Source organism: Aureobasidium subglaciale (genome assembly GCF_000721755.1).
Source record: "Aureobasidium subglaciale EXF-2481 unplaced genomic scaffold scaffold_19, whole genome shotgun sequence".
Lineage (NCBI taxonomy): Eukaryota > Fungi > Ascomycota > Dothideomycetes > Dothideales > Saccotheciaceae > Aureobasidium > Aureobasidium subglaciale.
This window is the reverse complement of record NW_013566976.1, coordinates 492,979-515,393: the sequence shown is the minus strand read 5'-3', so window position 1 is coordinate 515,393 and position 22,415 is coordinate 492,979. Positions and strand designations below refer to the sequence as shown.

The following is a 22,415-nucleotide window of genomic DNA, read 5'->3' as shown; positions in this document are numbered from 1 at the left end:
AACAGATCTCTACACTCCTATCAACGCCAGACTGCAAATGGTCCAGCTCCATGCCTTTGAACACAATTCCACTCGTACTAAAAATGAATTAGTGAACAGTCCAAATCTTTGTCAAGCAGGGAAATATCGACTTACGACTTTGCCATCCTCATCACCAGTGTATACGACCTGTGACATGGGAAGAACACAAGTAATTGTTGGGACTTGCATAGTCGGTTCGCCACGCGTAGGCTCCACATGCATCAATCGCTTGATGAGTTGAAGATGCCATGCCCCATCGCGAAGTGTGACCAGTGACCAGACCTGAATTTCACGTACATTAGCTCGATACTCCTTCATGGACGAAAACGAAGGAACTTACATTGACAATGCCACGTTTATGGCCGGTAAAGAGCAACACACGTTCCACCCACTCATTGTCAGCACCCTCGTAAAAAGCGCAACATTTGATTTCATCGTCTTCAACATCGCAGACTTTCTGCTCGACAAGTAGATGTCCGTTCAAAGTGAGAACGCGGACGAATGCTCCACTGCACAGCACAATATGTCCAGTCAGATTATTGACTTTGGCACATGAAATTGTGCGGTTACCATCATTTGCTTCTTGAAGCACTCGTACGCAGTCGAAGCGGTTGAGATCCCAAAGGTACACTTGACCATCTGTTGATGCTGAGACCAAGGTGCTGAAAGCGCGAGAGGCGGCAAGGACGCTGACGGGAGTGCGATGACCGAAGAGATAGGTCCTCGACTGTATGTCCACGGAATCTGAACCGAAACCAATGGTCCACACACCGATAGTGCTGTCCGCGCCTCCCGTAATAAGGGTCTTTGAATCTGCGAATAGCGCAGTACTGATTTGACCAATGTGCAGATTTTCGTACAAGCCGAGCATTCTTCTATTATCGGCAGTGAAGAAGCGGAGACTGTTGTCGGCAAAGCCCCATTGCAGATAGCTCTTGCAAGCAGGTGGCACATTGAGCTTGCACGGAGGAGAACATAGCAAACGTTCTTGACTGGGTGAATATGTCAATGCCGTGACTTTTTCGTGACTCTCATGCAACGGGAACGGTAATTTGATCAATGACTCGGCAATAGTGTCAAGTCTCTCCACTCTGTGTTTTTCTTCTTCTCTTCTGGGATGCGCACGCTGGAAGACCTGATGAGGTGTTTGTCCAAAGTTGTGAATGATGCCGATAGTTGCAAGCTTTTCAACTTCATCTTGCATGGTATCCAAATCTTTCGCGCCCTGGTATGATAGATGGTGGAACACATTGGTAGCTTCAAGTGCTGCCTCACCACGTTGTTTGTATCCAAAGATGAGGTCTATCCACTCTTGGAGATGTTGACTGACATATGGACTCTCGAGAGCCTCTCTATGCTTTGCAATGAATATGTGAGGATCACCCTTCGCCCAGGGTGGTAGAATGACATCGTTGATAGTTTGCCCACTGCCCTGCTTCTGGCCGAAATCATAACTGTTGATGTTTTGCAAGAACTCGGGGAGACAGAAGAACTCTGGTGTCAGCTCACGAACATCAGTCATGTTTTCTTTCGATGCTGAGACCCAAGCCTTCTCGATAGAGTCGAACAATCTGTCTGCATGATCGAAATTGCCACCTTGGAGAAGCAGGTAGGACTGCACGAATGGTGGCAGTCGAATGAGGTACGAGGAGACGATCATTGCCGAAGAGTAATGCGTGCCGTAGTGAAATGGGGGAGAATGCTCATCACCCATCTCGGCAAAGGCTCGATAGCGGTCACGGAACTCAGACTCGCGTGCAGGATGCTGACAACCCATCGGCTTAGTCAGGTCACGGAAGCTGCGAGGATCTGTCAAATCCAGTTCCTCACTCGTGTAATCTGCAAGAATCCAAGGAAACACAGGATATTGTGTGAGGTCGTTGAAAGTTCTGCCGGCCATGTTGTTGACCAGCATGAGATATTGGAAGTTTGAGATCTCGCCACGCGTCCATCGTCGAGTCGCAGCGTTGGAGGATGTCGAATTGAAGACGTTTGCGAACTTCGAACCAAAGCTTTGAGGTGTTTCTTCAGGGTTTCTCAATGAGTCGAGTCTCCAAGCATCCTCGGCAGGTAACGAGGATAACGAGCCATACACAAGTGGTGACTTCCCGGCAAGATTGGAGTATACGTCATTGCGCGCTGTCGGCGTCATGAATGTCAGAAGGTAGCTGCGACCGTCGGTGAAGAATACTTCCAGAGCGACGTCTCGGAACAAGAAACGTCGTTTCGAGATGTGCAACAGCTCCTGCCAAGTCCAATGTCTTGCAGGCTCTCTTTCAGTTCGCTGTCTCTTCTTGGTCTTGATCTCCTTGCCCGAGATGAGTTGAACGTAAGGATCGCGCTCTTCTTCTGGGGCATGAGGGACGCTGACGATCTCGCCATCGGATCGTTGGAACATATCGTCTTGGAGGTACAAACATTTCTTGCCAATGATCAGAAGACCCTCAAAGGCCTCCAAGCCGACCACACGAGAGACGTTGCATATGTTTTGTACTCGGTCGCCACGTTGAAGACTCTTCAACACTTTGCGGTTCTTGTCTTCAAAGCCTTCCTCGCCATCTTTGGGATCGTCTACCATCTCAAACTCACCATCGAGAAGGGCCGAGCCAGACAGTGATTCTTCTCGTTGTCTTGGAGGGGTGTTCTCGAATTGTGGTGTATCGGGATTGGCAGGAGTTCTTGTTGGTGTAGGTTCCGCTGAGATTATATTATCTGATAGGCTGGGGCGAGCTTGTGTGTCTATGCGGAGCTTTGTCTGGGACATTCGCTCAGAGGCTTTACGCTTCGGCTGATAGGTCTCTTGATTGCGGCGCATATCTGGCACGATCCGGATGCGCATTCTATTGCGTGATTCTGTTTGATCGAGTTGCCATTTGTGCGGTCCTTTTTCAGGGAAGAGGCCTGAAGGCTGTTTCAACAAAGACTCGAGCCTAGCGATGACGGTCTGTATATGGTTTAGATTTTCTTGCTGATCTTGCAGCGCGCCTTGGTACTTCAGTCGCTCCTGTGAGTGGATGTTGGATCGCCAGTGTCTTGTAGAAACCTCAAATCGATGCGCGACATTGTCAAGCTCTGTCTCAGTTGTCTTCCACTGCTTTAGCTTCTCCCTACGCTTAGCAAGGCGGTTTTTCGCCGAATCTTCGGTTTTCTGATTTTCGGAGCCGACGAATTCATCCCAGAATCTGGACATAGTCTCATGGAAAAACTCGTCCAAAGGCTTCCGATTCTGATCAATCCACTGCAGAAGCTCGTCGTCGTCGTGTGCAGCGATTTTGATTAGGCCGGTCGAAATGTGACGTTGATTCGGATCCGCGTTCTGTATCAAAATGGTAGCAGCTTCTGTTGGCTTTTGCACAAGCAACATCCTCCATAAAGAGGCTGCAGCATGCCGCACCGGAGATGAGGGAGAAGTCATCTTGATGTAAAGCAGATAACAGATCAGTCTTATGAATGGTAACTCCTGGTTGTGAGGTGAGAACAAGATGGTTTGCCAATAAGTCATCTTCCTCAAAAAGTCAAGAGCATCTGTATCATCCTCGGCCTCATCAAGCTCGGACAAGCGAAGAAGAGTGACACGAAGGAAGACTGAACGTAGGGTGGACACTGCTTGGGAACACAACCTCACGCCTTTTGATGACGAAACAGCTGGCTGTTGCAGATACTCCAATGCCTTGCCAGTAAAGTCAAGCAGCGGTTGAGCTCCATCAATGAACCAGCCCTCGAACACAGCCTCAGCCATGTGTAAGCTATACCGGGCCAAGTTCGTCAAAGTTCTGGGCTCGACCATCAACTCTTGATTCAGTTGAAGGTAGTTCCACAACTGATGCATCGTATGAAGCAGAACGTACGACTCAAAGTATGCTTGATGTTCCTGGAAGCCGGGTGGGACTTTGAGAAACAGACCGAAACCGGCAAAGTCTTTGCGCTGTGAAACCTGCTCAAGGTATACCATAACCACGAGCTCGAGTAATGATTCGACAACTGCATTACCAACATTGATCTTGACGGGTGTACTTGTTGTAGGTGACATTATCGCATTGAAGCGAGTGGAGACAGTAGATTGCTTGACCTCTGATGCAGCGGGGTTGACGAAGACGAAAGACGACGTCCTACGAGGAATCTGTAACTGGGGTGTACGGCCCTGTGTAGGTAGTGTTCTACTAGAACCGCTTCTGAGTACAGCCGGGCGCTCGCCCAGTGAATTGGAGTGAGGTCTTAGGACGACGTCACGACCCTGGAAATTTAGTGGACTCTCTGAGGCCAACTCGGCAGATGCACTCAGTCGATCCGCGCTGGTGATGAGTGGGAATAGTACGAAGAGTAGCTCCTGCACATAATGAGAGTCAACGGCGAAATCGCGGAATGACCTGCTCCGAGCATGCACGTCCGTAAGGAACTGGGTGATTGTCTTTGGGATTGAATTGAGCTCAGAGGCCACCTCGCTGTCTTTTTGCTTCGCAGAGTCTTTCACAACAGCTCGGAGTCCTGATTCTAGCATGCCTGATATCGCTGGGAATATCTCGGGATGCCGTATCTCGGTGTCTCCTTGCTGCATGAACGCTTCCATAAGATGGAATATAGTCAGATCATCCACATCCTCTTGGCAAACAAAAGGACGTCCGAAGAGTATGGCAAAACACCCCATCCACACTTTCGGGGATGTCCAATGGCTTCGTAATCGAGCTTGTAATGTTGTGAAGCCATTGTTCTTCTCCGCAAATTTGGGCTTGAAGCTAGGAATCTCCACGATAGCCCTTGATATGATTGATAGTGTCGAAGCAACAACACGAGCATCAGGCTCTGCCAATAAATGGAGTATCCATCGTGTTGGTACCTGCTGATCAAAGCGCTTGATATGTGTACTAGTTTCAAAACCACACAAAACTTCCGAGTATGTCTCGACAACGCTGACACCCAGATTGGATTGACTGAGTCTAGGCGGTGGACTTGACGTCGGACTGGCTGTTTCGGGCGTGATCAGTCGAGGGGTCAGCGACTTAATTGATGTAGATCTGTTGCGAGGTGTTCTCAACAATGGATTGGCTGATTGAAGAGCTCTATCGTCGTGTAGCGCGTAGGTGATGAATGTAGCAATATCTCGATGATTCAGGTGTGCCGTTTTGCAGAGACTGAGAGCTCTCAGAGCATGCAAAATCTCGGGTAAGACTTCGGAGCTGATTGGGTCGACCTTCAGAGCGTCCAGAAACCTGCGAACGACTCTCATTTTATTGTAGCGCTTCATGTTGAACGTCTGGTTGTTGTTCTTCCAGACGAAACCAGCAATCTGTTGGTAATAGAGTTTCTGAGTTTCAGTACTTATCGTCCGCCATGTGTCGAAATCTACCAGGAGGACCCTATAAGCCATGGGATTGATGAGCAAAGATTTCTCGGGATGCTTGATATCGTAGCCGACAAATGCCAGCACAATTTGGAGAAGTCTCGAAGCCAACTCTTCTTTCTCTTGCACAGTCCTGGCTACTGGGACGGTCCTACTGCTACCAGAGCCGCTGGTATGTATTCCAAGTTTCTCTCTCAGAAGAACGGCTAGGATGCCAAACCCATTATCCTTTTCCATGACTTCGCTGGTCCGCCAGTTGTCCAATATACACTGGAAGAGTATCTCTACCGATGTGACGAGAGAATCAGCTGTTGTTGCACTCTGGATTATCTTCATGTTGATGGACAAGCAACCGCCAATCTGCCAACTACCATCATCCAGACCGCGAGTGAGAGTCAAGATGGGATGACCAGTGATCACAGCGGCTCCATAAGATCTTGTAATGGCTTCTTTAATCGTGGGTCTCGCCGCATTCAACAACAGAGAGTTGCCGTTGCGCGTAAGAGATTGGAGATGTGCAGTGGCTTTTTCGTCAAGCATGTCTGCAATATTGACACCATTCGCCAGAAGGCCATTCGTGTTTATGATTGCGGAGGCTGATAGACTGATCAATAGTTTCCCTTCGGGAAGCAATTCGCTGCCGTGGGATTGTGTAGCCTTCACAATCTCAGATTTGTCGTCTCTATCTGCGTGTAACATCTCGTTATATCTGTTGAGCTCGGCCGAAGCACGGTAGGTCAAGAATGGTCCGACACAGTCTTGAAAGTTGCCACAATAACGGGGCCCTAGCTTTTGATGAACTGCAACAAGCTCTGGAGAAAGTGATGTGTCAACCAAATGAGCGCTTGCAAGAGACCACTTCATATTTAAGACTCGATCGCCTGCTTGGGAGGCAAGGTCTTGTGGCGTGCCGAAGAAAGCTTGCACCGGTCTTCGGGTGGTGTTAACAACCTGAGAAGGAACAGGAGCGCGAACTTCTGGTACGAGAGGCGGTACTTCTGGGTAAGGACAATGTTGCTCTTCTATACAGCGCCCATTAATATAAAGGATAGCTGGATTAAGACCGGTAGTCCTCGAAGGGCGGTGCACGATAGCAATATGATACCACTCTGCAGCTGCAAACCTGAACTTTTTGAATCGCACGCTTGGTCTTTTTGCCGTGACAGACGTTTGCAAGATCAGCTGGTGAGTATCCTTTTCGATATACACAAGGACAAAACATGTCTGGCTGGCGTCGAATGCTCCAAAAATTGTTGTGTGGCAGGCCGAGTCGAATTGATCAATCTTAATCCAGGACGAGAACGTATATCCGGTGGCAGGAGGAAACGATCGTGGCAAAGATGCAAGCTCAATTGAACAGTGCCCTGAATGTGACAAGTCGAACTGAATAGCTGGAGGCTGCTTAGACTTCTGTAAAGCTTCTAGTAACAGTTCCCTTACGAAGTCTTCCTCACAGGCTAACTTGAAGATCTGAGCTGTTTCTTCCAGACGGCGCGTACCGAGAGGTAGTAAAGACTCGCATAGTTTCCTCAGCAATGCACTTTCTGGTTCTTCGATGTCCTTCCTAGTCAGGCAAGGCAATAAATTCGACAGGATTCCAGCGTCATGCACTGCGATTCTGTTGCTTTCTGACATCTCAGCCAGGCAGTCAAGTAGTGTCAAAATGCTAAGCGGTAAAGCAGCTAGTTCTGTGTGAGTGTGCTCTTGCTTTCGGAGTTGCGCGTAGACGTCTGACATGATTGTCACTGCATCTGAGTTGAGTATCCTTTCATTTTGATTGAGGCATGCACGCACGGAGCTCTGCGTGAACTCTGGTGGGGCTGCTTTCGCACCCGACTTGCCATTAGAGACGTGCACCGGCTCTGAAGAAGCATCTCCCTCAAGCGGTGACTCAGAGACGTCCGAAGAGTCGCTCCATAGAGGCTTTAGGACATTGCTGTACGCGTGATTGCCAAGTGCGAGAGCTAGAAGGGCATCGACCAATCTTAGAAGGTTGGTATACTGGCTCTCCCCAGATGAAGAGCTTGCAATTGCAGAAGAAACATGCAAAGTCAGATGGCGTAAGGCCTCCCATCCTCCATCAGAGACTCGCTTCGTAAAGTAGCGAGAGTTTCCATGATGCTGGTGTAATGCCTTCGTGAAAATGTTCAATCCATCGACGGCGATCTGCGTGAAATCGTCTTGAAAGGATGCTGTCTCTGACCCTCCTTGTGCTTCGACACATCGTACAGCTGTTTCTAGAACATGAAGAACTGCCTGGAAACCTCGAATTTGGCGAAACTGATCCTTGATGTCACTTGGACCATTGCTATCAAAGAAGACAGATAGTCTGGTGAGATCATCATGCGTACTTCGCAACAATTCAGGAGTAATGTTTGTGAGGTTCAACAGCCTTTGAACAAGAGAGCCAAGCGCACTTGTCCGTACTTGTGAAGGTGGACTGGAGTTGCTGGTCGATGACCTGTACCGGTGAGGTTTTGGAGATCGGTTGTCCATTTTGGCATCAACGGTGCTGGTCGATATATACAGACTGAGCAGCTAACGATGTCATTGCTTCGGAAGCGACTGATTGTACGAGGGGCAGATAATCCGGAATCCGATGGCGTTCTCTCCGGACACACTCTCAATCAAGCAGTCAAGTGACGACCCCGCAAACCAGAGAGCTTGGTTGATAGCGGCTTGCAGGCGGGAGAATACAGCAACCGAGGAGTGACCAAAGGGGTTGGGCCAGACAAGCAAGCTGCAAAGACTCGAAGATAGCAGTAAGGTTGCAAGGTGCAACGGACGCAATAGAGGCGCACGTGAGCGTTTCGATGTTTCGAGCACCGGGTGCCTTAAAACAGTGATTCAAGAAGGAGGGCACGCGCAAGGAACGAGTAGTCGGCGTTTGAACCGCTAGCGCCAGATAGCTCCACATTTCCAAGGCGACAGAAGTGTGATAACGACGCCCATCCCGATTCACTGATAGCATCACTTTGTATGGTCTGTACATGGTAGTTCACTCTTCTGAAGCTATACCATGTGGGTTTGACATAGATAACCTATGTAATAGACCCAGGTATAGTATACTGTCGTCCCGTAGCCTCTTACCGCATTCTGTAAATGTCTAGCATGCACGGGTGGGCGTGCGGAAACAGTGGTGTGGTTAACGTGACCACCAGGTCAAATGACGTTTTCGGCGTAAAGCACGGACTCTGATAACGACCCCAGATTGGCAAGCTTCCGCCCACTCAGGTCCTCCTCCTTCATCAACTCGACTCATCCTCGACTCCATCCCTCCTTCATCCACCTCCTCTGCCTCCTTCTTCCTTCTGCATCCACTTCCCACACACATACATACACCCAGCACTTCATCAACATGAAGGGTATCGCTGGACTTACCCTCTTGCCGCTGCTTGCTGCTGCAAAGCCTGTCATCAAGGCAGACACTTTGAGCCACCAGAGCATCGACAACGATGCCGCCCCCATCATCTCGTCCGTGGATGCTGAGACCATCCCCGACTCATACCTGATCGCTTTCAAGGATCACGTCGACCACCGTGATGCCGCCGCTCACCACAACTGGGTGCAGGACATCCACGAGCAGACGCTCAACTCCAAGCTCGAGCTCCGCAAGAGATCGCAGGCTCCTTTCCTCGAAACCGTCTTTGACGGTCTCAAGCACACATACAACATGGCTGGCCTCAAGGGCTACTCAGGTCACTTTGACGAGGATGTCATTGACAAGATCCGCAAGCACCCCGACGTAAGTACACAGCTCCTCCTCGCACTGCCAACGATCTATCACGTTTCCTACGATCTCTCACGATCTCCCACGATCTATGGCTGAGAAGACTCGGAAACACCCTCGAAACGTGTTTCCGGCTGTTTGCCTCAGTCATGTGGCGATCTCTCAACTGCTGCCCGAAGCAGCCCGAATACACTCGCCAGCAAGAGCTTTGCTAACATGGTTGCTACCAGGTTGCTTTCGTCGAGAAGGACCAAGTCATGCACACCCTCGCCAAGTCCGAGGACCCCGCCGTCGAGAAGGGCGCTCCTTGGGGTCTTGCTCGTATCTCGCACCGTGACAGCTTGACCTTCGGCACATTCAACAAGTACCTCTACTCATCCGACGGTGGTGAGGGCGTTGACGTCTACGTTATCGACACCGGCACCAACGTTGACCACGTCGACTTCGAGGGTCGTGCCTCTTGGGGCAAGACCATCCCTCAGGGTGATGAAGACAAGGATGGCAACGGCCACGGCACTCACTGCTCTGGTACCGTCGCTGGTAAGAAGTACGGTGTTGCCAAGAAGGCCCACGTCAAGGCTGTCAAGGTCCTCCGCTCCAACGGCTCCGGCTCCATGTCTGACGTCGTCAAGGGTGTTGAGTACGCCGCCGAGTCTCACACCGAGGAGGTTGAGAAGGCCAAGAAGGGCAAGAGAAAGAACTTCAAGGGCAGCACTGCCAACATGAGTTTGGGTGGTGGCAAGTCTGCTCTCCTCGACCAGGCTGTCAACGCCGCCGTCGATGCCGGTATCCACTTCGCTGTTGCTGCCGGTAACGACAACGCCGACTCCTGCAGATACTCTCCCGCTGCTGCTGAGAAGGCTGTCACCGTCGGTGCCTCCACTCTTGCTGATGAGCGTGCTTACTTCTCCAACTTCGGAAAGTGCAACGACATCTTCGCTCCCGGCCTCAACATCCTCTCCACCTGGATCGGTAGCGAGACTGCCACCAACGTCATCTCCGGTACCTCGATGGCCTCCCCTCACATCGCCGGTCTCCTTGCCTACCTCCTCTCCCTTCAGCCTTCCAAGAACTCGGCCTACGCTGTTGCCGAGATCACCCCCAAGAAGCTCAAGGCTGACCTCCTTTCCATCGCCACTGTCGGTGTCCTTGATGATGTGCCTTCAGACACTGCCAACGTAAGTTACTCATTCAGATCCTTTCCTGCCTTTTGACTAACTCTATCTAGATCCTCGCCTGGAACGGTGGCGGTTCTGCCAACTACACCGAGGTCATTGCCGCTGGCAGCTACAAGGCTAAGAACTCGCAGCGCCAGTACGGTATCGAGGAGCTCAAGGCTGTCACCAAGACCGACTCGGCCCACGAGGCTTACAAGAAGGTCCAGGAGATGGACGCTTCAACCATTCGCGAGGACATGAGAGAGTCGTTCGAGGCTGCTCGCAAGGAGATTAGCAGACTCACCGCTAAGCTCGAGTCGGAGATTGAGGAGTTCCTCGCAGCTTCCGAGTAGATTCATTCTCATGGCATAACTGGATGAGTGTATGGCGTCCAGGGTGGAGCCTCAATGCATGGTGTGCATATGACATCGGCGATTTGTGATGTTTTGCATACTCTTTTCTTTTGTTACGGTTTACGGTGGATATTCGGACACGCATATCCCTTATTATCTCTTTATGTACACATATAATATGATGGCCCCATAGACAATGGACGGTCTCTCCAAGCAAGCGAACTTCTGTATCGACCACTCTACCACATGTGTGAACAACCCGCTATGGCGATCAGAAGGCGTCACGCGCGTCACGAAACCAGCCTCCTTCCACTTTCAGCCACGTCCGCATGCCTCGGCTCGAAGCTCGTGTCGGCTAGCCTGCCTGTGCTTTGAGTCATTTTCAGCCGTCCTGACTCGACACCGATCTCGCACGTGCTAAAGTTTGTCACTCCACTCTTCTTCGTGATGATATCACAGAGCTTCAAGAAGACACAGTCAATTCCAACATTCGGACGAACGTCCACAAGTAGTCGAGAAGACGAGTGTTCTCTGCGGCTAGCACTACCCCTTTGCTCGAAAGACGTGCTGCCTCGATACTGCTACACGAGGCAGACTTGAGCACATGCGGAGGAGGTTGGCTAGACCTCAGAGTTCCACTCGCAAACCTCCTCCGAGAGCCATGTCTCTTGAAGACTGGACACCTTGCTATTGTTTAATCTCTCGGACCAGGTAAAGAAGGCGCTCACGGCAGCTCTAATCACAACTTACGGTCTAGCAACCACTTGATAGTCATATATCATATTTGACGACTTCTGTTTGTCGTGATGCCCACTGATTGCTTCACGAATTCATTCGCTGATCAAGCATGTTGAGGTCAGTACTCATAGCGTGATATATGACGGTCGAAAGGTCTTCAGTCGGATGGGAAGGAGCAGCCTGCGAGCTCCTGCTTGTCGAGAAGTGCAGACATGGGACAAAGACCAGGTGGGTTCTGCCTTCTCCAATTGCTTAGCACTGGAACATACAAATGCATCTCATACCAAAGCATTGGTTTCGCTGCATACGCCTTCCTAGCTTTCTCGTAAACATCAACAATCCCCAACCAAGACATCCGAACGAAACTCCAATGCTATCCCGAGCCAACAGCGATGCCACCCTACGCCTGCGAAGGGCCAAGTCGTCATCTTCGACCAGCCACAAGCCCTTCGATCCATCCATAACGACCGAGCCCAAGTATGCAGAGGTCGCCGCTGTAGAAGCCTACACACGTGCATACCGCTACTCTCACGACGACCGCCCTCAACGACGCCGCTCCCGTCGGTCCGAGGGGAGCCATTTCGATGACAACCGACGCAAGTCTACTCAGAAGCCTGAACGTCCTGAACGTCCTGAACGCCCTACGCTTGTACCCGGTCCTGCCACTGCTCCTTCAACAGTACCTGCCCGTGCGCCAGCTCGCTCTTCCCTTTTCCCCGATACGCCATATCGTTTTGCTCTCGAGGTCTCCAACGATCCCACCATGACTATGACAGATGTTTCCGAGTCACGACTCAGCACTGCCTCCCGCCGACAGACCCGTGACCTACAGACAGATGATGAAATCAAGACGGCTGCCTGGGATGCCTACCTGCAAGGCTATCGCAAGAAAGAGGTTCGTGAAAGGAAGTCTTTCGCTGCTCCTCTCAAGAAGCGTTTCTCAAAGTCGCCCGCCCCACCGCCGTCCATTCAGTACGACACATCTGTCCCACCCTATAACTGTGTTGAAGAAGTCGAAGACAATTTCTCTGCTCTAGCGTCACCAGACATCCAATCGGGGGAGAAACTCGAAGGCCCTACAAAGCTCAAGAAACAGCGGACCGTCTCAGAGTCACTCAAGGGCAGATTCATGCGTTTTCTGTCAAGACCCAAGCGGGTACAGTCACACTTCCCAGCTCAGCACGTAGAAGCAAGGAACCTCCATTTCGACGTCTACAAGACCAACGACGACAGCTTCTCGGCTGGCCCAGACTATGGAGTCTCTTTACCAAGGTCACCATTCTCTTCCCTAGGTGCTTCTTCCGGTACACAGTCACGCATCACGAGCTGGTCAAACTCGACCAACTCACGCCATCGCAAACGCCTACCTTCCATCGAAGAGACCTCCGCGCCATCGGCTCTTGCTTCTACACCGGAAGATTTCTCAACTGGTTCTTTCATCGGTCGAGCGCTGCGTCTGCCGCTCCGACGCCCAAGTCAAATCAACCTCCAGCGGAAATCTGAAGAGAGCAAGCGTCTGTATGATGCTCTCCAGAAGCGTATCAACGGTCCTGAGGTACCCACCATTACCGTGGAAGAGGCTACACCACAACCATCTGCTATCTCGTACTGCGACTCTCCAGCGAGCTCGCTAGTCGTGGAATCTATAAGGATGGTCACACCAGATCCTACCATTCCTGAATCTCCCACGCGTCCAGCCCCAAGTCCGCCTCATCAAGTGACCAGAAAGTCCTCATGGTGGAGTCTTGCACCGACTATACGTTCGAAGAAACGTCGCCCAGCGGAGCCAGTTGCGCCTTCAAACGAACAGATTGCTGCTCGTATGGCGAGATCGGACAATCGTTGGCAAACAGCGTTGGAAGATGGCTCACCCGTCGTTTCACGAGCTCTCAACTATTGCATGAAAGGTGATAATCCATATGAAATGCGACCGTTGGAAAATGACAACAGCTTCAGCTTGCCTGTCGCTGTTCGACACGAATTCCGCGAAGCTGCTGCACCAACGTTTGAAAACGGCGCGGATCTTCATGACATTCGACAACAGGTCATTTCACCGAGTATATACTCGAGGCCCATCACCCCCAATGCTGTCGGTACATTCATCACAATTACTGGGCGCGAAGTCAAGCGTTATCATTTGGACTCACCACCACGACCTGTAAATGGCCCTTCGACCTACGCTCCAAAACCAAGTAATGAATGGAGAACTTGGTTCAACAAAGAGATCGAAGATTGCATGACACCAGCGCTTCTTGGAGATACTGTTCTGGCTGGACCCGACTACTTTCCGAGTAACGACAACCCACACGATTCGCGAGAAAGCCTACAGGAAGACCCACCAGTGCTTCAACCTTCAAAGAGTCGTCTCGAACTGCGTTCTCGAACTTCCAGCATCATGAACGAGCGCTACCCATTGATAGATACTGGTAGACCTTCGAGCAGAGCATCAGGTCGCCGGACCAATCCTTCAATGGCATCCTCAGGCCAGAGGTCTGCTTCAGGATCTGGAAACTCGGTTGCTGAAAATGCGTCCAGCAAAAGCAGTCAACGTGCCGACGTTGATCAATCAACACTAGCTTCATCAACTCTCCGAGAACGCCAGTCAGCGAGTGCATTGGTACGCAAGAAGTCAAGTCTGGCGACCCGTGCTGCGCGTCACGGTTATTGTCCTTCTACAAACGAGATCGAGTCTGCAGGCATGGAAGATCCAGTCAAGGCTCCGAAATCAGCGCTGGATCTTCGTGTCATGTATCGGAACAACCGTAACCTGGAAGCCTCAAGCCTCAACATTCGTCGTAGAGCAGTAGCGCCAGCCATGTTTGATGATCACACTCTGCGCAGAATTTCCGAAGGACCCTACGCTGCTGACAGCAAAGAGAACGCTGCGCCAGCTCGGCCGTCTGGTATGATTGATGGTATAACAATCCCTCCGTTCTACACGCCGGCGAATGACTCGCCAAAAAGCAAAGGATCTTCCCCCGGACAGCGAATGGTAGATGACTTTCTAAATTCGAGGAAGACACAGGTAGCCACAAACTCTCATCCACCCTTTATTTGATCAGCACATTGATTGTGTATTCCATATTGGTATCAACTTACAGTGTTATTGGTGCTTTAGGAGGCGTCTTAGCCACATTACAGAATAATCAGAATCACATTGTTACCTTTCACTCATTGTGCTTAGCACGAGCTCAAATTCTTAGATCTTCGTCTGAATAGAGACCAGGGGTCACAACTATGTTGATCGAAACGACAAATGAATAACCGAAATCTACAGCAACCTCTATGTAACCTTCTAAAAGTCTATAGCAGGCTCAAGCACAAACGTGAACTCTCTCTCCCTACACTCTACCTGATCTTCCTTCTTGACACCTGGACCACAAGCTGCCGTTCCCACACCTGCGTTATCAGCATCCAATCTCCAAAGAGGACCATTCCTCTCTACCAAATCACAAGGGTGTCTAGCCTTCTCAAGCACATCCGCATCATGTATACAACATGCCCATTGGAAAAACTCCTTTTCAGCAGGACCAGGACGGTACGTTGCTTTGATACCCAATCCTTGTTCATTCAAAACTTTGACCCAACGAGTAGAGATGCGATTGCCGTTTTCTTGAGGAACCTCGTAAGGTGTCTGCAAACCGCGGATCGTCGAGTTCCAGATGCCGATTTGTTGCGAAGTGGCTTTGTCGCTGTAAGATTCTCCGGGGCCGAGACCGTACCATGTTGCTTGTTTGAAGGAAGGATCGAGTTGGAGATTCAAGCCTACTCGGGGGAGTGTGGTTGGTGCGTTGCCTTGGGGTGTGAGGTGTACTTTTACTGAAAGCTGACCTGCGGAGGAAATTTCGTAGGTCACTTTGGCGTTGAGGCCCCAGGCTAGGACTGGTGGGCTGTAGTAGTATACAGCGGTTAGACGCACTTTGTCAGGACCGTTGTCTTCAAGCTCGAAGCTACGGAGTTGTGGCGTCATGGTATTGAGACCGTAGCGTTTCCATTCTTTGGTGATGGATGCGGCATCATTGTCTGTTGGTGCTCGCCAGAAGTCCAGAGCGAGGAGTGGGTCGTCTGGAGTCTGACGCTTTTTGAGGACGGATCTACCGCCGTACACCCATTCGACCAGTGATCCTCTGGAGCGAGAAAAGTTGAAGTGGAAGTCACAGCCAATAAATCTGTAATGAAGCGCAGTCTCATGGGCGGTGATCGCGCTCGACATGATTGGTCTTTCAATACCGTATGTGAAGTCGTCGTCTTTGGCTGAGAGTCGTGTCTGATACCATGTGATGCTGTGTCCAGCCTCGGCCCAAGGAGTCGCAACACCGAGACGGAAGTCAATGGTCAACCACACTTCTGTTCCATCAGGCCGTTGCACGTCGAAGATCTCCTCTGGCAAATCAATTTTAGCTTCAGAGCCAGGCTCAATGTGTGGGAGCTGGATTGGGCCCGACAGGACACGGTCTGGTCTGATACCAAGAACCTCGACCTTGAAATCGGCAATTAAATGACCCAGAGTAATGAACTCATAATCGTTCTTGACGACCAGCTTCTTGCCTTCAGTCGAGATGCGAACAGGAGCGATGACCTTCTTCAGCTCTACTAGGCCTGGGGTTGGTGTGTGGTCGCTGAAGAGGAGGCCGTCCATGACAAAAGTGTCATCATTTGGAAAATCTCCAAAGTCTCCACCGTAAGCATAGAACTCCTTGTCCCCTTCTACCTTTCTCAAGCCGTGATTTGCCCACTCCCAGACGAAACTTCCTTGTAGTCTTCTGTGTGTGCGGAAAGCCTCTTGGTAGTCCTCGAGAAGTCCTGGGCCGTTGCCCATAGCGTGTCCGTATTCGCAGAGCACGATAGGCTTCTCGAAGTCATCACCTTCTTCGGTTGCGTGACCGACTAGCTTCTCAATAGAAGGGTACATGTAAGAGAACATGTCAGCTGATGCTGCCTTGACATCTCCTTCGTAGTGGACGGGACGCTCTGGGTCTCGAGATTTTGCCCATTCGTACATTGCCACGTGATTTCGACCGTAGAAGGCTTCATTTCCAAGGGACCACATGATGACAGAAGGATGGTTCTTATCTCTTTCTACCAATTGCACCATTCGGTCCAGGTAGGCAGTCTTCCAGTCTTCATTGTCGCTTGTGAACTTGGCTGCCTTGTCGAAGGTGTACTTCTTGCGCTCCTCGTAATCCATATCTGGAGGCAGATTCTGAGGACGCTCCACAGCATCGTAGAAGCCATGACATTCGAGATCGGCTTCGTCCATGACCCATAGACCAAGTTCATCGCAAAGTTCGTACAGCTTTGGATTGGCGGGGTAGTGAGAGGTGCGCAGAGCATTGATGTTATGCTGCTTCATGATCATTATGTCTCTTCGCATGTACGCCAGAGGTACAGCGCGACCGAACAATGCGTGATGATCATGGCGATTGACGCCTCTCAGGAGAAGAGGCTTTCCATTGACGCAGATGTTGCCTCTGATGATGCCAACAGATCTGAATCCGACTCGTTGCTTGACTGTCTGAATCGATTTTCCAGAGCTAGGTCCAAGCAGATCTATCTCCAGAGAATAGAGATGAGGTGCTTCTGCAGTCCACTTGGCAGGATTGGACACTGCGAATGTGTGCGAGCCGCGGGATGCATCAGCAGAGAGCTGGATTTTCTCGTTGATGATCAAAGAGCCACTCGAGCTTTTCAAAGAAACCGTTGCCTCGGCTGCTTCGTGAATGGTAAGGTCCAGCTCGACATGCAACTTGGCATCTCGGTAATCTTCGTCAAGCTCCGTCTTGATGAACACGTCCTCAATTCGAGTCTTACTCGGAAAACAGATTAAGTGCACATCTCGGAAAATACCTGAGAGCCACCATTGATCTTGGTCCTCGATATAAGATCCATCACACCATTGATAGACATTGACGATGAGACGATTTACATCTTCCCCACGATTGACAAAGTTGGTAATGTCGAACTCGGCAGGATTCCTAGATCCTTGAGAATAGCCGACCTTCTGTCCATTGAGATAGACATGATAGGCACTGTCAACGCCATCAAATCGAAGACGAATTTGAGAGTCCTCAGACCAGGACGAAGGAACGAAGAAGTTCCTACGATACGTTCCGGTAGGGTTTTCTGTAGGTACATAAGGCGGGCATACAGGGAATGGGTAGACCGTGTTGGTGTAGTGAGGTTTGCCATAGCCCTTGGGAGGTCAGTATGCTTCACTCTGCTAGCCCAACATTGCGTATATCTTACCTGTAGCTGCCAATGTCCTGGTACGGTTATTGAAGACCATTTGATATCTGCTGTCTGACCCTCGCTACCATCGACCGTAAGAGCATCTACGAGGCTACTAAGGCCATCGGAGTACAGTGTGGGGTGTGGGGCATGCTTGGGTGTCGGAGAATACACAAACCCCCACGTGCCATTCAGAAGCAGCGATTTCTCTGGGATCCAGTAGGAACGGGTTGGTAGCCGATTGCGATGAACGATCTTGGGATTGCAAATATCAAGATCGGACGACTGTCCAGAGTGATGGTCTGCAGTGGCTTTCAAGCTACTAGGCAAAGCCATATTGGATGATTAATTCAAGTCCTTGTGCTCGAACAACTGTAAAGCACAGAACACTTCTACAGCGATTGTCGTGAAGCTCCAAGACCAAATATGGCAGGTCGGATCACCTGACTTTCACGTTTTCAATACATCACTCCATGATCTTCAGACCCCTCTCGGTTGAAATGAGCTCCCCTCGGCATGACAGACGAAGATCAGCAAGCACGATCTTCCTGTCTTGTCGCCAATGGAAGGATTTGCACCCAAGCCACCGATGAAAGTCAGGTTGAAGTCCGTGAAGGAAGCAGCCAAGGCGAGGGGTAAGAAGGTGCAATACAGGCGATACAGCAACCCCCGTACCGATTCCCACCACTGAGGATCCGCCACTCGCCCCAAGGTAAATGCTTAATCAACAAGGATAATTTGACCCTCAGAACGCTACACTTCAGAGTTGCCCTTCTTCAGCTGCTTGTTGTCGCTGCCGGGTGGGAGTTCAGTACCGAGCGATACCCCAGATTTGACCAATCGGAAAGGCCATGGCTAATATAAGAAACACATGAGGGGTACCGAACACCACTCAGTCAACGGACTTTCGGTCTATCAGTTCACGAGCTATCCAATCTTTCCCAGATGTCAACCTCGCCGGCGGTGGCGCATGCTACCGTACGTATTGAATCCTCCTCGATATGCAGCCATTACCCAAACATGTCCAACGAACGCAGATCATCTATCTCCAGATTTTCACCCCGCGATAGCATGCGAGCAGGATCACTCGTAGATCAGCAGGTCCAAGACAATTGACGGATGAGAGTCCTCAGGTAGGAAAGCATGGAAATATACCGAGTATGTTGTACTTGCCATGGCAACATATTTAAGGTAGGTGGCCGCCTCTGGCAGCACGCTTGATTGCAGTACCTCGTGCCTCAATCTCATCTCCGTCATCTTCTCTCCAATTCAATATGGACATCAAAAAAGACGGCGTCACACATGTCGACGATGTGGATGATGATTTTCGTCAGGCAAAGGTTGCAGTCCAACTGTCAGAAGAGGCTGTACATGTCAAGCAAAGTCCTTGGACCTCGAGCATGCTGAGGCTCTATGGTTGTCTCACCATCGCATATCTTTGCGGCTGCCTGAACGGATACGATGGTAGCCTAATGGGAGGTCTGAACGCGATGGACACATACCATGCTTACTTCAACATGTGAGTCTAGCTATCACGAGAGAGTTGTTGAGGCACCTCACGCTGATATCATCAGGGAATCTGCTGGCAGTAGCACTGGTATCACTTTTGCAATGTAAGTCATAGTTCAAGACGAAGATTGGTCTGTGTCCAATCTTACTAATTCACTCCATAGTTACAACATTGGATCCATTCCAGCTGTCTTCTTCTGCGGACCAGTCAACGACTACTTTGGTCGTCGCGTCGGCATGTTTACTGGAGCAGCCATTGTCATCATCGGCACTTGTATCCAGGCACCCTCCGTCAACAGGGGGATGTTCCTTGCCGGTCGTTTCATCCTCGGTTTCGGTGTATCGTTTGCTTGCGTTAGCGCACCTTGCTACGTCTCCGAGGTTTGCCATTTCCCTTCTAACATTGATCTGAACTACGACACTGACATACTATCAGATGGCTCATCCTGCATGGCGAGGTACTTTGACTGGACTCTACAACTGCACTTGGTATATTGGAAGCATTGTAGCCTCATGGGTAATCTATGCATGCGCGCAGCACATTAAATCAGACATCAGCTGGCGTATTCCTCTGTGGTGCCAGCTGATCTCTTCAGTCGTCGTGGCCATCGGCGTGTGGTTCTTACCAGAGAGTCCAAGGTACGTCTTATTCAGCCAAGCAGCATAACTCACGCTAACGTATTCATAGATGGCTATGTGCCCAAGATCGAATGGAGGAAGCCACCAAGGTTCTAGCTCGTTACCACGGCGAAGGCGACGAATCACACCCGATCGTGGTACTCCAGCTCAAGGAGATGCAAAACCAGATCCGTCAAGACGCATCCGACAAGAAAGGATGGGACTACAGCGAGCTCGTAAACACTCATTCCGCCCGTCGAAGACTCATTTGCGTGCTAGGAATGGCCTGCTTTGGTCAATTGAGTGGTAACAGCGTCACATCTTACTACCTTCCCGTCATGCTTGAACAAGCTGGAATCACGGCTCAGGGTACGAAACTCATGCTGAACGGCATCTACCCTGTCATCTGCTTCTTCGCAGCAATTCTCGGAGCTCGCATGACCGATGTCGTGGGTCGCAGACCATTGTTGTTGTACTCGATACTCTTCTGCTCGGCCTGTTTTGCCATTATTTGTGGCACCAGCAAGCTCGCAGAAACCGACATTGGCAACAAATCAGCGGCCAACACCACGATTGCCTTCATCTACCTGTTTGGAATCGTCTTCTCCTTCGGTTGGACGTAAGTTTCTGCTGAACTTATATCTTAATTGACCTCTATATGCTAACATGTTCTACCAGACCCCTCCAAAGTATGTACATCGCAGAGACTCTTTCAACCTCGACCCGCGCCAAAGGTACTGCCGTTGGAAACCTCGCCTCGAATGTCAGCTCGGCTGTCATCCAATACGGCTCTGGTCCTGCGTTCGCTAATATTGGAGCTTACTTCTACCTTGTGTTCGTGGTCTGGGACTTGGTTGAGTTTGGTGTCATCTATCTCTATTGGCCAGAGACGAAAGAGCGCACTCTTGAAGAACTCTCCGAGGTGTTCGAAGCGAAGAATCCAGTCAAGAAGAGTTTGGAGAAGAGAGGAGCCTCAACTGTACTCAACACACTTGATGTGGACACTTCTGTGGTTGAGAAGATGGCACATTGATTGCTTCAAGTGCCTGATTAGAGTATGATCGTATCAGTGAGTTAATAGAAAGACGGTATCATAATCAGTTTTGTCCGACTTCGACCGCATGTTGTGTTGTATAAGCCTTGGGTATAGTCCAGTTTTTCACAATATGCAAGTGCGATCAAAACACGGGTACAGCTCCTTCCTCAAAAATTGAACGTCCGCTGCTTCGAACAATGGATGCGCTCTTCTTACCTGGCGTCTGCGACTACTCTTCACGGTTAACCAAGAGCAATGCTCCAAGCCACGAATATTCGCTATCTTCACTCGTGCTTTCACATGACGATGATGATGAAGCCAAAATGAATCGATTCAGGCAGCATGGTGCTAGGCAACTCGTCTATCCTAGCAATGCATGAACATGTCAGAATGCCAGGACTTGCCAATGAAGGCAGTGAAGCCGTATGCATCAAATGCACGATAGCAAATATACTTCTGATAGGTGGATCTGTAGGTGTGGAGGCGGTGCTTGAGGTCACATTTCTACATCCAAGAAGCGGTGGCTGGGAGTCGGCAAAGAATGTGTTTCAGAATCGGGACTTGAAGATCGAGGCTGAGCAAGTGCTATAACAGAAACTAGTGACTAACATATACGAGTGCTCGAGTCTTGCGACAGAAACCGCCTCAGCACTGACAACTTCCAGAAACTGTTGAGAAGATGCGGGCAATTCATCAGGCGATAGGTGTCGTCCGAAGCCTGCCGCTCGTACGGACGACAACAAGGGGCGCAGGACATGGCAAAACTTGATGACTCGCCAAAGCTGAGCAGCTCATGTCGTCCCGGTGACAACCGTGCGAGTCGAACACGACGACCTCAACCCATGCCGAGCAGGACGGACTTCCTGCTCGGCAGCTTCAGCATCCGCGCATCCTCGCGGAATAGAACACCGGCCCGTTTGCTTACAGATCACCCAGACATGCGCAAAGAAGTATCGCTGTTGTGTTCGAATCTTGCAGGAGAAAGCTCGTAGATCAAGTGGGGGTAATCGAGCCTGGCTCGCATCGCAAGTGTGTACGCAGGCTCAGGCAGTGCAAGAAACGGCGCCTCATCTCGCATTCTTACCAGAATCCTGCTGTTGCTGCATATACGCCCCCCTTGTTACGTGGGTGTACACTCCACAACTTGGTGGAAAGGCAGCTGCGCTGTTTCGAATCATGGTAGGAACAGGATATTCCTTTGCTGACCAGGGTCACGGGAGAAGGAGATGCAGGCGGGGAGAACAGTCACTCCAGTCTTCTACGCCACACGAGAATCACGTAGTATGATGCGAGATCTACAGCATCGCATGTACGGTACGCAAAAACGTTCAACTACCACTGCATGACAAGATGTAGTCAGCTTGACACTACCCGCCGTCTAGACCAGCATCGTGTGTTGTTGACAATGTCCCTTGTTTACTCACCAAACATCCTGGCAGTCCCCGGAATGTCCGATTCCTTGACGGAGCTCTCTCACTGACAAGCTTTCCTCGAGATACTACGTATAGGTGGGGGACTGCAAACGTTCAAACGATTACTTGGGTGAGACAGAGCGCGCTAAGGTCAACCTCACTTCGTTGCTGCATCTTCCAGCGCATGCATATGTGCCTGCATGCGAGCATCCCACGGGCGGGGATGCTTTGGAGATACCACGGTAACAATTCTCGCAGATCTCAAGATCAAGTTT

The 22,415-nt window shown here is 50.5% G+C and overlaps 5 protein-coding genes across 5 annotated transcripts; 3 read left to right on the top strand and 2 right to left on the bottom strand.

The window, feature by feature from the left end:
* Positions 1-20: 20 nt before the first annotated feature.
* On the bottom strand, positions 21-6,994 carry AUEXF2481DRAFT_68154 (uncharacterized protein; the record flags this gene model as incomplete). Its single annotated transcript, XM_013485960.1, has 3 exons — positions 21-77; positions 136-303; positions 362-6,994. The coding sequence occupies 3 exons, from the start codon at positions 6,992-6,994 to the stop codon at positions 21-23; spliced, it is 6,858 nt and encodes a 2,285-aa protein (XP_013341414.1).
* Positions 6,995-8,618: 1,624 nt separating this feature from the next.
* Positions 8,619-10,814, top strand: AUEXF2481DRAFT_42688 (uncharacterized protein). The gene is made up of 3 exons (XM_013485934.1): positions 8,619-9,104; positions 9,320-10,267; positions 10,318-10,814. The coding sequence occupies exons 1-3, from the start codon at positions 8,718-8,720 to the stop codon at positions 10,597-10,599; spliced, it is 1,617 nt and encodes a 538-aa protein (XP_013341388.1). The 5' UTR covers positions 8,619-8,717; the 3' UTR covers positions 10,600-10,814.
* Positions 10,815-11,619: 805 nt separating this feature from the next.
* Positions 11,620-14,508, top strand: AUEXF2481DRAFT_82006 (uncharacterized protein). The gene has a single exon (XM_013485977.1). The coding sequence runs from the start codon at positions 11,708-11,710 to the stop codon at positions 14,393-14,395; it is 2,688 nt and encodes an 895-aa protein (XP_013341431.1). The 5' UTR covers positions 11,620-11,707; the 3' UTR covers positions 14,396-14,508.
* Positions 14,509-14,632: 124 nt separating this feature from the next.
* AUEXF2481DRAFT_68082 (glycoside hydrolase family 2 protein) lies at positions 14,633-17,901 on the bottom strand (the record flags this gene model as incomplete). Its single annotated transcript, XM_013485955.1, has 2 exons — positions 14,633-17,530; positions 17,584-17,901. The coding sequence occupies 2 exons, from the start codon at positions 17,899-17,901 to the stop codon at positions 14,633-14,635; spliced, it is 3,216 nt and encodes a 1,071-aa protein (XP_013341409.1).
* A 938-nt stretch (positions 17,902-18,839) lies between these two features.
* AUEXF2481DRAFT_68031 (uncharacterized protein) lies at positions 18,840-20,725 on the top strand (the record flags this gene model as incomplete). Its single annotated transcript, XM_013485947.1, has 6 exons — positions 18,840-19,084; positions 19,140-19,178; positions 19,239-19,455; positions 19,511-19,713; positions 19,763-20,311; positions 20,371-20,725. 6 exons carry the CDS (start codon positions 18,840-18,842, stop codon positions 20,723-20,725), a joined length of 1,608 nt encoding a protein of 535 aa, XP_013341401.1.
* Between the last annotated feature and the right edge of the window lie 1,690 nt (positions 20,726-22,415).

What these genes read in the sequence shown, in the direction of transcription:
- AUEXF2481DRAFT_42688 (XM_013485934.1), top strand. Translation starts at nt 8,718, where the DNA reads ATGAAGGGTATCGCTGGACTTACCCTCTTGCCGCTGCTTGCTGCTGCA. An exon ending in AGATCCGCAAGCACCCCGAC is followed by an intron (nt 9,105 to 9,319) that starts GTAAGTACACAG and finishes GGTTGCTACCAG; the next exon opens with GTTGCTTTCGTCGAGAAGGA. An exon ending in TGCCTTCAGACACTGCCAAC is followed by an intron (nt 10,268 to 10,317) that starts GTAAGTTACTCA and finishes AACTCTATCTAG; the next exon opens with ATCCTCGCCTGGAACGGTGG.
- AUEXF2481DRAFT_82006 (XM_013485977.1), top strand. Translation starts at nt 11,708, where the DNA reads ATGCTATCCCGAGCCAACAGCGATGCCACCCTACGCCTGCGAAGGGCC.